Here is a 14,309-nt window from a genome sequence, read left to right on the forward strand (position 1 = left end):
AATTTAAATTCAAACTAGTAATTATAGTTTTCTACAAATAATTTGTTGTGAAAATATTATAAATTCTAATACTTGTCTACAATTGGTTGGTAGAAATATTTCTTAATGGTCGGTAAACGTTGCTTTCACAGCAAAAAGGTCAAATTCAAGAAAAAAGAAAAGATCAACAGGTCATGAATGTTTCGGGAAGTTTGAAATTAAAACTGTACAAAGGGAATCTAGTATTAGCATAAGGTTGACCACTTGTCGTATGCATCAGAATTTGTGACAGTTTGATCGGTTAATCTCATGTGAGTTTATTTGTTTATGTACAAATATTTTTTTTAATCTTGTATCTTTTTTGTAAATTAATGTTTGTCATTTTTTAATAAATAAAAAATTAACCAGAAGGCTAATCCAAGATAAATGTTATCTTGATTCTTGCCTTGCCTTCAATGTAAATTTATTGCTTTAAATCAATGCTTGGAAAATGTTGTTTATTTATTAAAAGCAAAAAAAGGTTTAAGGGATTGACGTATTTATTTATCAAATTCAATGCTTGAATTCTTCTAAAAAATATATATATATATATATATTTTTTTTTTCAATTCTTGAAAAAATTCAATGCTTGAATTCTTCTAAAAAATATATATATATATATATTTTTTTTTTTTCAATTCTTGAAAAATTGGCTCACACTCTATTGACCCTAGGAAATGTATTACCCAATTTCTTGACTTCCTTTTTTTGATATCTTTCAATTAAACGCGTATTCCTATTGCACTAAATACATAACATGAACTTGGATGTTCAATACATAAATACACACTTTTCATGAATTTCACAGAAGCACTCCTCCTTTCTTCTACAAATTACTTTTAAGGTCCCAACTTCAAAACCTGCACTAACTTCAAATTATTGCTAAGTTACTGCTATGGGACTTCTAACAGTATAAAATTCAGACTTCCAAACTAAAGACCCGAAAGAGAAATTAGTCGAAGATTTTGTTCTTCGCAATGCATTGAATCTCACCTTGTAACTCAATTTCTCACCCAAGTTTTCAAACTTCAAACACTTAGGCTCAACGGTCACTGATACTCCGTTTGGTTCATACACTTGCACCACATAAGTACTCATTGGGGTCCCAACATTTGTCACTGTCCTCTTGTATGTCACACTAGTGTTTGAGGCATTTTGATCCAACAGCACAGCAAAAGAAGGGTAGTTTAAGTCACCAGGCTGAAGAAATGCATTATTAGGACAAGTGAAATTCCCCCTTGATAGTAAAGCTATCTGAGTAGAGTTATAATTTAGGCTGCACAAATAATTTAGGTAGTCCTCAGATGTGATGTCATAGATCAGACCTGGACAGGGACGGACGCAGGATTTTAAGTTGGGGGGAGCCGGAGATAAGCAAAAAAAAAAAAATTCAAATACGCATCCATATTGTATTAATAAACTATCAACCAAGACAAATACCCAAAAATCATTATTTCTTAATATATTAAGGTACAATCATCTACTAACAAAAACAAAAGACCCGAAACACTATTGTTTCTTTATACAATCATCTATAAAAAGGGAACTCGACGCTCTTTGAAATTGTGTTTGAGAGATTGGAACATCAACATTTTCCAAAATTGGGAAATGCACATTTTCTAGAATTGGAGCATTGACATTTTCTAGAATTGGAGCATCCTCCACATTTTCTAGAATTGGAGCATCCACATTTTCTAGAATTGGAATAGCAACATTAGTTGTTGGCAATTCCACGTTGATTTTGGAAGAATTTGAACCTTTTCTTTTGAAAAAATCAAGCATGTAGTGGATTTTTTCATAATCTACAGATAAAATAAAAATAAAATAAGAATCACCATTATTTTCTTAAATTTATGTGACAATTTTCTATATTATATGATTTGTTTTTTTCTTTTTGTCATTGGTTTGCCTTTATTTATGTCTTTATGTTTGGTCTGCCTTTATTTATGATTTTATGTCTTTGGGTTGTCTCTGCCTTTATTTATGTCTTTGTGTCTTTGTGTAGTCTGACTGTCTCCATCTTTCTAATTCTGACCCACTAACCCAAATACCTAATGAATCCCACTACCCTACCGACACTACAAACAAAAACTTTTCTTAACTTTACCTTTTCTTTTCTTCTTTCTTTCTTTCTTTCTTTCTTTTCTTTTCTTTTCTTTTCTTTTCTTTTCTTTTCTTTTTTTTTTTTTTTTTTTTTTTTTTTTTTTTTTTTTTTTTTTTTTTTTTTTTTTTTGTCATTTGTCCATTGCCAAACTCCACTTGTCCCAATTATGCCCACTACCGGTCAACAAAGAAAAAACTATCTCTACAACTACAAACTGTGCTCTCTCTCTCTTTCTCTCTTATCTATATAATGCAAAGTCACAAACACAAAGTGACAGAGTCACAAAGCCAAAAAAAAAAAAAAAAACACAGGCAGCAACATCAATTCAATTCATCACTCAGTAAAAACACAAAGAGTTCATCACTCATCAGTTCATCACAAGCACAGTTTCAGACTTTCAGTGAATCTCAGATTCTCAGATCACAAACATTTTATTAAGTTTTGAACTTTGAAGGAAAAGATAAATACCTGTGATGGGTCTCCGTGGGCAGCGGCGGCGGCAAGTGGATCTCGCGTGGGGTCTCGCCGGCATGGGTACTGGACTGGGTAGCAAGATGCCAAGATCGAGATGGGTCTCCGGTCTGAGCGGTCTCGCAAGCGTCACGGTGTCACGTCGAGTCGGCGACACTGACACGGCTCTCTATGACTCTATCTCTCTGTCTCTCTCCGTCACGGTGACACGGCTAGTCGGCAACACAGCTCTCTATCTCTCTGTCTCTCTCCGGTCTGAGCGGTCTCGCCTCTCTATCACTCTGTCTCACCTCACTTTCCTTTCTTTCTTTTTTTTCTTTTTTTTTTTCCTTCGTTTTTTGGCTTTCTCCGTTTGGTTTTGGATTGCTGAGAGCTGAGTTTTTTTTTTTTTTTAGATTTACATGGGTCATCATGGGCTTCTGGGCTGACTGGATGATGGGGTTCATGATTTTGGTTTTGGACTACTAAGGAATTTTTTTTTTTTTTTTTTTTAAGATTTACACGGGTCATCATGGGCTCTGGGCTGGCCAGATAATGGGGTTCATAATTTTTGGGAGGGACTGAGGGGGCCGAGCTAAAAATTAGGGGGGCCGGAGCTAAAAACTTAGGGGGGCCCAAGCCCTTTATTTTATTTTTTTTGAAAATTTTTACTTGCTAAAAATTTTTTTTTTTTGGGCCCAGGGGGGGCCCGGGCCCCCTTAGCCCTCTACCTGGGTCCGTCCCTGGACCTGGATCAGATGCACATTTTGGGTTAACATGGCCTGAGCCAAATGCGAAAGGTGTGGCAGCCTTAGAGCTATTAGAAGCAATATCTGCTATTGGAGCCCTTTTGCTGTTTAGTACATAAGCAGTGGTCATTAAAGCAGATTTGATAGCTGCAGGTGACCAATCTTTGTGTATAGATTTAAGAAGTGCAGCTAAGCCACTAACATGAGGACAAGACATTGAGGTACCTGAAATTATATTGAACAGTATACTTCTTTTATCATTCTTGAGTAAGGATGGGATAGTCTTGGGTGGCCAAGCAGCCAATATGTTCACACCTGGTGCAGTTATATCCGGCTTGATCACATCCTGTCCAACCAAACTTGGTCCTCTAGATGAAAATGCTGCCATTACTGGTGCAATATTGCCGTAAACTGTCCCTCTGAACATAATTGAAGCTGTTGGATTTTTGTTCAAGCACAGATAGTTCTTGATGGCTTTACCTGCAGAAGCTCCTAAAGAAGTGGCTGGCAAAGTGTGAGAGTCAGCAAGCAGCTCCTCGCCATAAATTTCAGCATTAAGCAATAGCATTCCAGCCCCTCCTGCATTTTTTACTTGCTCTTCCTTTTCCGCCCGGCTGTTTATTCCTTGCTCACAAGCAACAATCTTTCCCTTCACAAGCTTTGGCACTAGAGAATCATTTAAACAAAACAGTGCTCCTTGCCCCCCTGCGGTGCTTGCATATACAAGTGGTAGTTGCTTAGTCCGCTCGCCAGAATATAAAGATGACCCTTCAAAAGTTTTCCCATTCCCAAGCTTCACTGTTGTTGGAAAGCTTCTGTCAATATAGCTTGCAGCGACGGTCATGATCCATGGTGCAGCATTGCTAACGGACGAACTAAAAGGTCCTGAATTGCCTGCAGAACAAGAAACAAAAACCCCATTTTGGACTGCCCCAAATGAGGCTATTGCAATATTATCACTATAATATGGCTTGGAGAAACCTCCTAAAGAGAGTGACAGCACATCGACTCCATCAGCTACTGCACGATCTATGGCTGCCAATATATCTGAATTAGTACAGCCTCTTCGCCAGCATGCTTTATATGCTGCAATTCTTGAAGTATAGCTCATACCACTAGCCAAACCCTTTGCCATGCCTAAAAAGTTTGCATTGTGCACAAGATTTCCAGCAGCAGTTGAGGCAGTGTGTGTCCCATGCCCATTGAAATCTCTAGGGGATCTATAATCCGTTGTCTCATTGATTCTTCCAACAATGGTCTCGTACCCTTTGTAAAAGGCCCTTGCACCTATTAGTTTCTTGTTGCAATTTGCAACTGAGAACTTTGTGCCTTCCTCACAAGTGCCTTTCCAACGAGAGGGCACTTGGGAAATGCTTGAGTCCTTGAAACTAACATGTTCTGGCCAAATTCCTGTATCCACAATGCCTATTATCACATCAGAAGCCAATATGGGAGCATTCCAAAGTCCTTCGCCAAGATGCAGGCCAAGAAACTGAGGGGTATGAGTGATATGAAGACTTAGCATTTCATCAGGAGTGGCTGAGAGAAAGCCATTGAGTCTTTTCAAGGATTGGACCTGTTTTGTGGAAAGTTGGGCAGCAAAACCAGAAATGGTGGTTTTATAGATATAAAGAAGCTCAAGGGGTGACATATCTTCTTCCTCTTGAGATAAAATTTCATGCATGGAGTCCATCATCAATTCGTACCATGGTTTGGCAATGCCTAGAGTATGATCTGATGCCGTGATTTTGGTCTTGTCCATGTGAATTATGTATGTCTCTTTGTTCATTGAGGCAATTGAAGTTGTAGCCATGAATGCCAGAAAGAGCAAGGGTGTCCAAAGCACCATGATGGCTGTGAAAGATCAAAAGAACATGGATTTGTAAGAGCATGTTTATTGGTAAGTTAATTATTTACTATGTGAAAGAACTAATTCAGGGAAAAAAAATAAAATAAAACATAGGACAAAATGCGATTCATGTAGTTGAATATATATTCTAGGTAGATGAGTATTAGTTGAAAGCTTATTTATTGAAAATTTGACAAAGATACAATTAAGCTTGGAACATACTATATGCTTTAAAAAGCTGTAAATAAGTAAACAAATAAAGATACTAAAAGAAAAAAAAAGTTAATCTAAACTCATATAGACTTGAATTAATATAATATATAAATGTTACACAAGGTCCAAGAGGAGATTGACCAATGGAGGCTCTAAGGAAAATGATCCTCTCCATTTCATGATTTTGATTAAATATTACAAAATTCAAAGGATATACGTCATCTAAAATTTTAAATAACATAGCACTATTTATATGGTTAAATATATATATATATATATTAAAAGCCATAATCATGAAATAAAGAGATGATCTTATTCTAGCCGACAAGTGAGATTAACTACATGCATGGGGGGAAATCACACTAGTGACACTCTGTCATGAAGAAAAAAAGTATTACAAATTTTATCATAAAAGGCTTACAAGTTGACAAATGAACATCATAACAAATACACTTTTAACCTTTTGTTTTGTTTTGTATTTATTAGTTGATACATTAGTTTGTAAGATTAATGTAGTAAACTTTATAGAACCTCTAGCATCACTGGATACAAAAAGTAGGTGTGTGTTTGTCAAGTTGGGTTGTTTTTTTTTTTTTTTCAACCAAACCCAACCTTTTCGAGTTGAGAAATTCTCAACCTAGCCTAACCCACCACATATGTTGAAATTAACCTAACTTGACTCGCATGGGTCAAGTTGCTGAGTTAGTGCGTTATGCATATATGTTTCATGCCTTATAAAAAATTGAGTTTTTAAAAACTATATTGGTATTTTTTTTTTATAAACTATTAAAATTCACATAATATGCCTAAAATATATTCCAAAATTTCAAATTCATCATAATGAATTCTCAAAATATTAAAATAAATAAAAAAAATTAAATAAAGATAATGAAATTAACTTATATATATATATATATATCCAACACAATTTGACTCAAAATAATATTTTAGCGTAATCAGCAATCCAATTTAGCAAGATTCATTTGTTAGGTGCACTGCACCGTGGGTCCAGCCCACATGCTGTTTTTACAAGAGCCCATTTAATGAGCATGGCACTCCATGACTTCTCTCAATGAGAAGTGAGCCAAAGTGTCCAACACGCTGAAGGCAAAAGAAAAGAAAGAAGCAAAAGCAAGAAAAGATTCGGCTATGGAAGGAAGAAAAGAGATTTTGGTTGAAGCAAAGTCAAAGTCAGTAGCTTGCATTTATTGTGATTTGAAGAGAAGAGTGTGAAAGGAAGAAAAGAAGAAAAGGTGAAAGAAATAAATGGGAGAAGTTTCGGCCATTTGAAGGTGCAGGGGCTGAAGAAGTGAAGTCCCAGTGGGAAAAAAGAGTGGAGTCTCAAAGTGTGAGGACTGGTACGTGAGTAAGAGCAAGCCAAAAAGAGAAGACAAAAATAGAGGGAGTTAGAGAAAATACACAGTAAGAAATATAGCAGTGAGTGAGAAGAAAAAGAGAGTTTTTCTTTACTCAAATTGTATTTCTAAATACTGTAATCTCTATTTAATATAGTAAAATTATTCAGAATTTGTCCCGTGATTTTTCCCTTCAAGGAGAAAGGGTTTCCACGTAAATATTTGTGTTATTGTGTAATTGTGCTTCCGCCGTGCTTGCTGACATTTACTCACTGTTATATAGAATTTTTCCCAACATCATTGCCTAGGAAGGTAGCCACTAGCCATGACTATGGTGTAAACTAGTTGAATTAGGCCATAATTAGGAAGTTGATACAATGTTAAATATTTACATAGTTCTGTCAAAATATGGGAATTCAACATAGATTTGTGTAAATATCACTATTCAACATTGGACTAATTACTTGGAGCTCGTCTAGTTGTGCATTCAGAAAAGAGTTTTAAAATTCTTTCTGTAAAAAAAAAAACACTGTCTGGTTAGAATTTTTCAAGTCTGACAAAACTCTTCTGTAGTCTTTTAGGAAGCAAGGGTCGAAATTTGTAGTTTCAAGGTGGGAACTTTAGAACTAATGTTAAAGTTGTATTCAGCATTCACAATTTATTAAACTCTCAAAACTCTAAACAATTTTCAGTTAAAACTCTTTATCCCATAAACTCTACTACTAGAAACTCCATGTCTACAACTACAAGTGACAACAATATTATTGCAATACCACTAGAAACACTCATACTTTTTAACCTTGCTATTGTTTGATACAAAGATAAAGTACTAAAATGAAGGGAAGGGGCTAGAAATAGAGTCCAAGCCCACTCCACCCACAAGACCACACCAGCTAGCTCTATTTTGGGGAGCCATATGATTCTAGGCATACATGGGTTGGCAGAGAATAATTAATAGTGGCCTTTTTCTACTTTTTAGCCACTATCTTAGACTTTATTTTTTGTGTTTCATGCGCATCTGTAAGCTTTCATTCCAAGGGAAACTATGCACGTTATGTTGGTGGATAAACAAACACAAGCACAAACTCGAATCCTCATTTGTGGACAATTTTTTATGTGTGTTTCTGAGTGAGCTGTGCTGTGATCCAATTTCATGTCATCACTTTTAGTGTCCAATTCTAGTCTGCCAGACTGCCACTTCTAGAGCCAGTTTAGTGGAACTCGAGTTGTACGTAAAATATTTTATTTTAAAATACCACGTCATACAATCAGCAGTGGTTTTAGAAATTTTTTTCAGGATGTTCATCAACAAGTATAAATTACACAATCTAATAAAAAGAAAATTTTGTATATTGACAATAACAATAATAAAAAACACGCAAATACATAAAGTTTTTAATTGCCTTCTACGTGTTTTTTTTTTATTAAATATTTATCCATAATTCTAGCAAAAGAATAAAAAATAAACTATAAGTTCATTTGAAATATTAATTGTGGAGTACTTTTTAGCTTCTGTCCAAGCAAGTGTTGCACTTGTACTTGGTTTTGGCTTTTTTAGTTTTCCCACATCGAAAGTAACTCCCTCCCCCCAAGCCTTATAAGCGTGAGCTTGAGATGAGGAAATAACATTATTTCCTCGTCTCAAGCTCACGCTTATAAGGCTTGGGGGGGAGGGAGTTACTTTCGATGTGGGAAAACTAAAAAAGCCAAAACCAAGTACAAGTGCAACACTTGCTTGGACAGAAGCTAAAAAGTACCCCACATTAATAAAATTATTAATTATTGTTGTTTAGTTGTTTCATTAATTTGTTTGTCTTTTATAAACTATAATTTGTTATATTGTTGTTTCATTAATTATAAAATTATTAATTGTTATTTAGCCTAAATAATTTAATTTCTTTGTCTTTTATAATGTATTGATTAATTAAATTATTAATTATTATTTATTAGTTTCTTCCCCAATTAATTATTTATTAATTAAATTATTATTTTTGCTTGAAAGTAGAACAAATATATATATATATATATATATATTTAATTTGAGGGTGTTCCTAATTTTGATTGAGGGTGTTCTTAATTTTTTTTAAGGGTAAATAAATAAGAAAAATTTAATTATTATATATAATTTTTTTTTTCAAGTAAGGGTGTTCCTGGGAATTCTTTGGGGCTGAACATGGTGCCGCTACTGCATACAATTCATGTGAGCGCCTATCTACTTAAAACTCGAGCTCACTAAACTTGATTTTCACTTGGAACTTGAGTTTGCAAACTTGAGTGCTAAAAATGGTTAAATAACTAAATAACTTTGGGAATAGACTTTTCAGTAATTTTTTNCAACCCATCAACCCACGAAAAAAAAAACTAACTCGAGATGTCAAGTTAATTAGGTTGGATTAGTTTTGTAGGGTTTGTGGGTAGGATGCACATGTCTAACTTAAAGAAACAACCCCTGGCAAAACATAAAGAAACAATAATAGACAACAGCCCACAAGACACCCATTAACACCCTTTTATGCAACTTGACCCCATATTCCTTAAGAGTGTATTACACATACTCTTGCACACAAGCAAAACTTGCACTAAAATCATGAATTTTGTGTGGTGTGTGTGTATGGATTGTGTGCAGGAGTGTGTAAGTAGAAACCAAAAATCATAAAGAGAGCAAAGGTACTACCTTCCTTGCTGAACCCCAAGACCAAGAGAATGAGAATGAGAATGAGAATAAAAATGTATAGGGTGAGGAATGGAAAGAGGATATTTTTATAGGTGAGTAAAGGTGATTTCACTTAACAACTTGAGCTCATTATCATATAGGAATAGAAAGTATATCTTTCCCGTTCAGGGAAAAAATATCTCTATCACCACCTTTTTTTACATTCGTAAGGAGAGAGACAGAGAGGACAGGTAAGAAGCGTAATCAGCAATCCAATTTAGCAAGATTCATTTGTTAGGTGCACTGCACCGTGGGTCCAGCCCACATGCTGTTTTTACAAGAGCCCATTTAATGAGCATGGCACTCCATGACTTCTCTCAATGAGAAGTGAGCCAAAGTGTCCAACACGCTGAAGGCAAAAGAAAAGAAAGAAGCAAAAGCAAGAAAAGATTCGGCTATGGAAGGAAGAAAAGAGATTTTGGTTGAAGCAAAGTCAAAGTCAGTAGCTTGCATTTATTGTGATTTGAAGAGAAGAGTGTGAAAGGAAGAAAAGAAGAAAAGGTGAAAGAAATAAATGGGAGAAGTTTCGGCCATTTGAAGGTGCAGGGGCTGAAGAAGTGAAGTCCCAGTGGGAAAAAAGAGTGGAGTCTCAAAGTGTGAGGACTGGTACGTGAGTAAGAGCAAGCCAAAAAGAGAAGACAAAAATAGAGGGAGTTAGAGAAAATACACAGTAAGAAATATAGCAGTGAGTGAGAAGAAAAAGAGAGTTTTTCTTTACTCAAATTGTATTTCTAAATACTGTAATCTCTATTTAATATAGTAAAATTATTCAGAATTTGTCCCGTGATTTTTCCCTTCAAGGAGAAAGGGTTTCCACGTAAATATTTGTGTTATTGTGTAATTGTGCTTCCGCCGTGCTTGCTGACATTTACTCACTGTTATATAGAATTTTTCCCAACATCATTGCCTAGGAAGGTAGCCACTAGCCATGACTATGGTGTAAACTAGTTGAATTAGGCCATAATTAGGAAGTTGATACAATGTTAAATATTTACATAGTTCTGTCAAAATATGGGAATTCAACATAGATTTGTGTAAATATCACTATTCAACATTGGACTAATTACTTGGAGCTCGTCTAGTTGTGCATTCAGAAAAGAGTTTTAAAATTCTTTCTGTAAAAAAAAAAACACTGTCTGGTTAGAATTTTTCAAGTCTGACAAAACTCTTCTGTAGTCTTTTAGGAAGCAAGGGTCGAAATTTGTAGTTTCAAGGTGGGAACTTTAGAACTAATGTTAAAGTTGTATTCAGCATTCACAATTTATTAAACTCTCAAAACTCTAAACAATTTTCAGTTAAAACTCTTTATCCCATAAACTCTACTACTAGAAACTCCATGTCTACAACTACAAGTGACAACAATATTATTGCAATACCACTAGAAACACTCATACTTTTTAACCTTGCTATTGTTTGATACAAAGATAAAGTACTAAAATGAAGGGAAGGGGCTAGAAATAGAGTCCAAGCCCACTCCACCCACAAGACCACACCAGCTAGCTCTATTTTGGGGAGCCATATGATTCTAGGCATACATGGGTTGGCAGAGAATAATTAATAGTGGCCTTTTTCTACTTTTTAGCCACTATCTTAGACTTTATTTTTTGTGTTTCATGCGCATCTGTAAGCTTTCATTCCAAGGGAAACTATGCACGTTATGTTGGTGGATAAACAAACACAAGCACAAACTCGAATCCTCATTTGTGGACAATTTTTTATGTGTGTTTCTGAGTGAGCTGTGCTGTGATCCAATTTCATGTCATCACTTTTAGTGTCCAATTCTAGTCTGCCAGACTGCCACTTCTAGAGCCAGTTTAGTGGAACTCGAGTTGTACGTAAAATATTTTATTTTAAAATACCACGTCATACAATCAGCAGTGGTTTTAGAAATTTTTTTCAGGATGTTCATCAACAAGTATAAATTACACAATCTAATAAAAAGAAAATTTTGTATATTGACAATAACAATAATAAAAAACACGCAAATACATAAAGTTTTTAATTGCCTTCTACGTGTTTTTTTTTATTAAATATTTATCCATAATTCTAGCAAAAGAATAAAAAATAAACTATAAGTTCATTTGAAATATTAATTGTGGAGTACTTTTTAGCTTCTGTCCAAGCAAGTGTTGCACTTGTACTTGGTTTTGGCTTTTTTAGTTTTCCCACATCGAAAGTAACTCCCTCCCCCCAAGCCTTATAAGCGTGAGCTTGAGATGAGGAAATAACATTATTTCCTCGTCTCAAGCTCACGCTTATAAGGCTTGGGGGGGAGGGAGTTACTTTCGATGTGGGAAAACTAAAAAAGCCAATGGGAATAGACTTTTCAGTAATTTTTTTTTTTTTTTATAGCAAAAACTGAATATTTGGCAAAAAAAACCCATATATAATGGTGCTAATAAATGCTACATATACCGCATAGCAATAGCAGACAGCGACACCATCTGAAGATTGTAGAACAATGTGTTTGTCATCTTAGGAATACATCAAATCCGAGTTTTAGATCCCATTTTCAACGCTTTGCATAAATCTCGAAATATGCCTAACTATTACATTAATGTTTGGCACACAATGTAAACTACGCCATTAGACATTAGGTATTAGCCATTAGCTTGGCCAACCTGTTCTTTTCTTTTCTCTGTCTCTCACTCTGGTGGTCCAACTCTTTTATAAAATATTGCATCCACTTTATTGTGAGATGAAGCTTATTTCAGTCTCCATTGATTATTTTTCTTCCATTCTGATCTTATGTCATTCTTTCTCTGAAGCTGTCTATGAGTATTGAGTAATGTGATGGGGGTGTTCGGATTCTTGTCCATGAAGCAACTAGCAAGGTGGCCCTGCTCTCAGCCAAATTATAGTGCAAACGGGCATGTAGCAGTACGTTATTATTGTACTTTCAAAGTATTGTATAATTTTTGAATAGCCCAACCTGGCAACCCCATTTAAAACCCAAATGAGTGTTTGGATGTAGAGATCAATGTATTTGTTGAGATCATTTGGATGTAGAGATCAATGTATTTGTTGAGATCATAGATAGTTGGGAGGCAGAGGTAGAGTTCGAACCATTGGAGCACCGCAAAGGATGTTATAATCACTGGACTATTACTTTAACCCGCCATTACTTTATTCATACAACCAAAATCCCAAATCCATATATTCATACGCAGAAGGGAAGATATAATAATTCTAAAACTTTTCATCTAAGTGCCCAGGAGCAATGCCGATTAGACCAACCAAAGAATCCCCAATTAATAGTTTAATACCCAAATTAGTTTCAGGAATAATGTTAAAAACATTGTAAATCAAAGACAGTCCCAATGCAATTGGACATTAGAGGTTCTAAGCCATCACAATGCTACAAAATCGGAAGCAGATTCATTGTAGCTCAACCGACATCTTTAGGAGCTTCCAACAGAAATGTTTATAGTTCAAAACCCTCCTCCCCATTGTAACTATTGAATTAAAAAAAAAAAAAAAAAAAAAAAAAAAAAAAAAAAAAAAAAAACACCTTCAATATTTACTTGTTTCGTCTCCAATAATTATTTCATTCATGTGATGAAATCCCATAACTTTCTTTCCTTGCCTTTTCTACCCAGAAAAAGGCAGAGTCATTGAATTTGTTCATTAAGAACCTCACAAAAATGAGATAATCAATCTCCATGAACTGCCCGAGAAACAAAATTTACACGTCATATACGCTCAAATAAAATTAACATGATCTTACTCGCAAAAAATTCATGATGGTCTGAGGGCTAATTTGCAGCCCTGGCATCTTCTTCGTCCTCAGGTTCAATCTTCGTAGTGTGAAAGATTTGTTTTAAGCCAGATAAGCAGTAAACAAAACCCAGGACAATTAAAGCAACAAAGCAAGTAATGTAAAACGCGAACAACAATGTGGCTATTAAAGGGTATTTCTCGCTTGAACTTTTCATGTCCTTCTTAGAAATCATAACCATGCCAAGGAGTGCAACTACAGAGAACAAATATATACAACAACTGAAAGCTGTCGTTAGGCAATTCTTCAGCTTCGGCGGCATCTTGCTATGCAATTAAACCTTGCTTATTATATGCACATACCAGGTTGTTGGCCCTTGAAATTGTTTAAACACCTACAAACTTTTGGATCTTGAAGAAATTTACATCTCCATCTCCAACTTTAATTTGTGTTTTTTGGGATTCAATTTGGTAGGGAGGAGGAACAGAAAATGAGACTTTGGGGTTTGATTTCAATAAATAGGATTGGATTGTCGGAAATGATGTTACAATTGTTCATTGTGATGCTGTCAAAGACTCAAAGTAAGCCTAAAACAGAGGCAGTAACTTCCAAAGTTGTTACGAAAGCTAGTTTTGCTTAAGCATTCACATTGTCCACAACTGCTAGTTTGTTACAAATTGGAAAAAGTGGACCTTGACTTGGATGCTTTATTAAATTGAACAAACTCTGGAGTTCATCAATTTAATAAAGATCAACTCTGGAGTTTTATGTATTTGTAGGTGTACATTGCTTGCAGATTATGTATTTGACCATTTCTTGTTATGAAGCTATCTCGGGGCCACATTACACGGTAATTGACAGAGTAGTTCTGTAAGAGAGTTCCAAAATGAGGCAACGTGTGCATGTCTTATCACATACCGGCTTGTACAATGTATGGGAGTGGCTATTTGCATTTGTGCATTGTCAAGATAGGGATATTCCAACTACGAATTATGTTAGAGATACAACTTTTGGCACAACTTTGTGTCACAACTTGCTACATGGCAAGTTGTGTCAAAAGTTGTGTCCCTAGCATAACTCTTCCAACTACATGAATAGACATAAACCCATATATTTAATGATTGTGTTAAAACCACTCAA

At 35.2% G+C, this 14,309-nt stretch overlaps 1 protein-coding gene across 2 annotated transcripts; it reads right to left on the reverse strand.

The window, feature by feature from the left end:
* Positions 1-767: 767 nt before the first annotated feature.
* LOC112020657 (subtilisin-like protease SBT1.1) lies at positions 768-9,455 on the reverse strand. Of its 2 annotated transcripts, XM_024053212.2 has the most exons (3): positions 9,413-9,455; positions 3,322-5,175; positions 768-1,343 (listed from the first exon to the last, which is right to left on the reverse strand). In XM_024053212.2, the coding sequence occupies exons 2-3, from the start codon at positions 5,168-5,170 to the stop codon at positions 901-903; spliced, it is 2,292 nt and encodes a 763-aa protein (XP_023908980.1). In that variant the 5' UTR covers positions 5,171-5,175; positions 9,413-9,455; the 3' UTR covers positions 768-900. The 2 variants fall into 2 exon arrangements, 1 of the variants encoding a protein (XP_023908980.1); XR_010628992.1 differs by lacking the exons at positions 3,322-5,175; positions 9,413-9,455 and adding an exon at positions 2,591-2,938 and having other exon boundaries at positions 1,235-1,343.
* Between the last annotated feature and the right edge of the window lie 4,854 nt (positions 9,456-14,309).

The sequence above is a fragment of the Quercus suber genome, unplaced genomic scaffold, assembly GCF_002906115.3.
Source record: "Quercus suber isolate HL8 unplaced genomic scaffold, Cork oak 2.0 scaffold_76, whole genome shotgun sequence".
Classification (NCBI taxonomy): Eukaryota; Viridiplantae; Streptophyta; class Magnoliopsida; order Fagales; family Fagaceae; genus Quercus; species Quercus suber.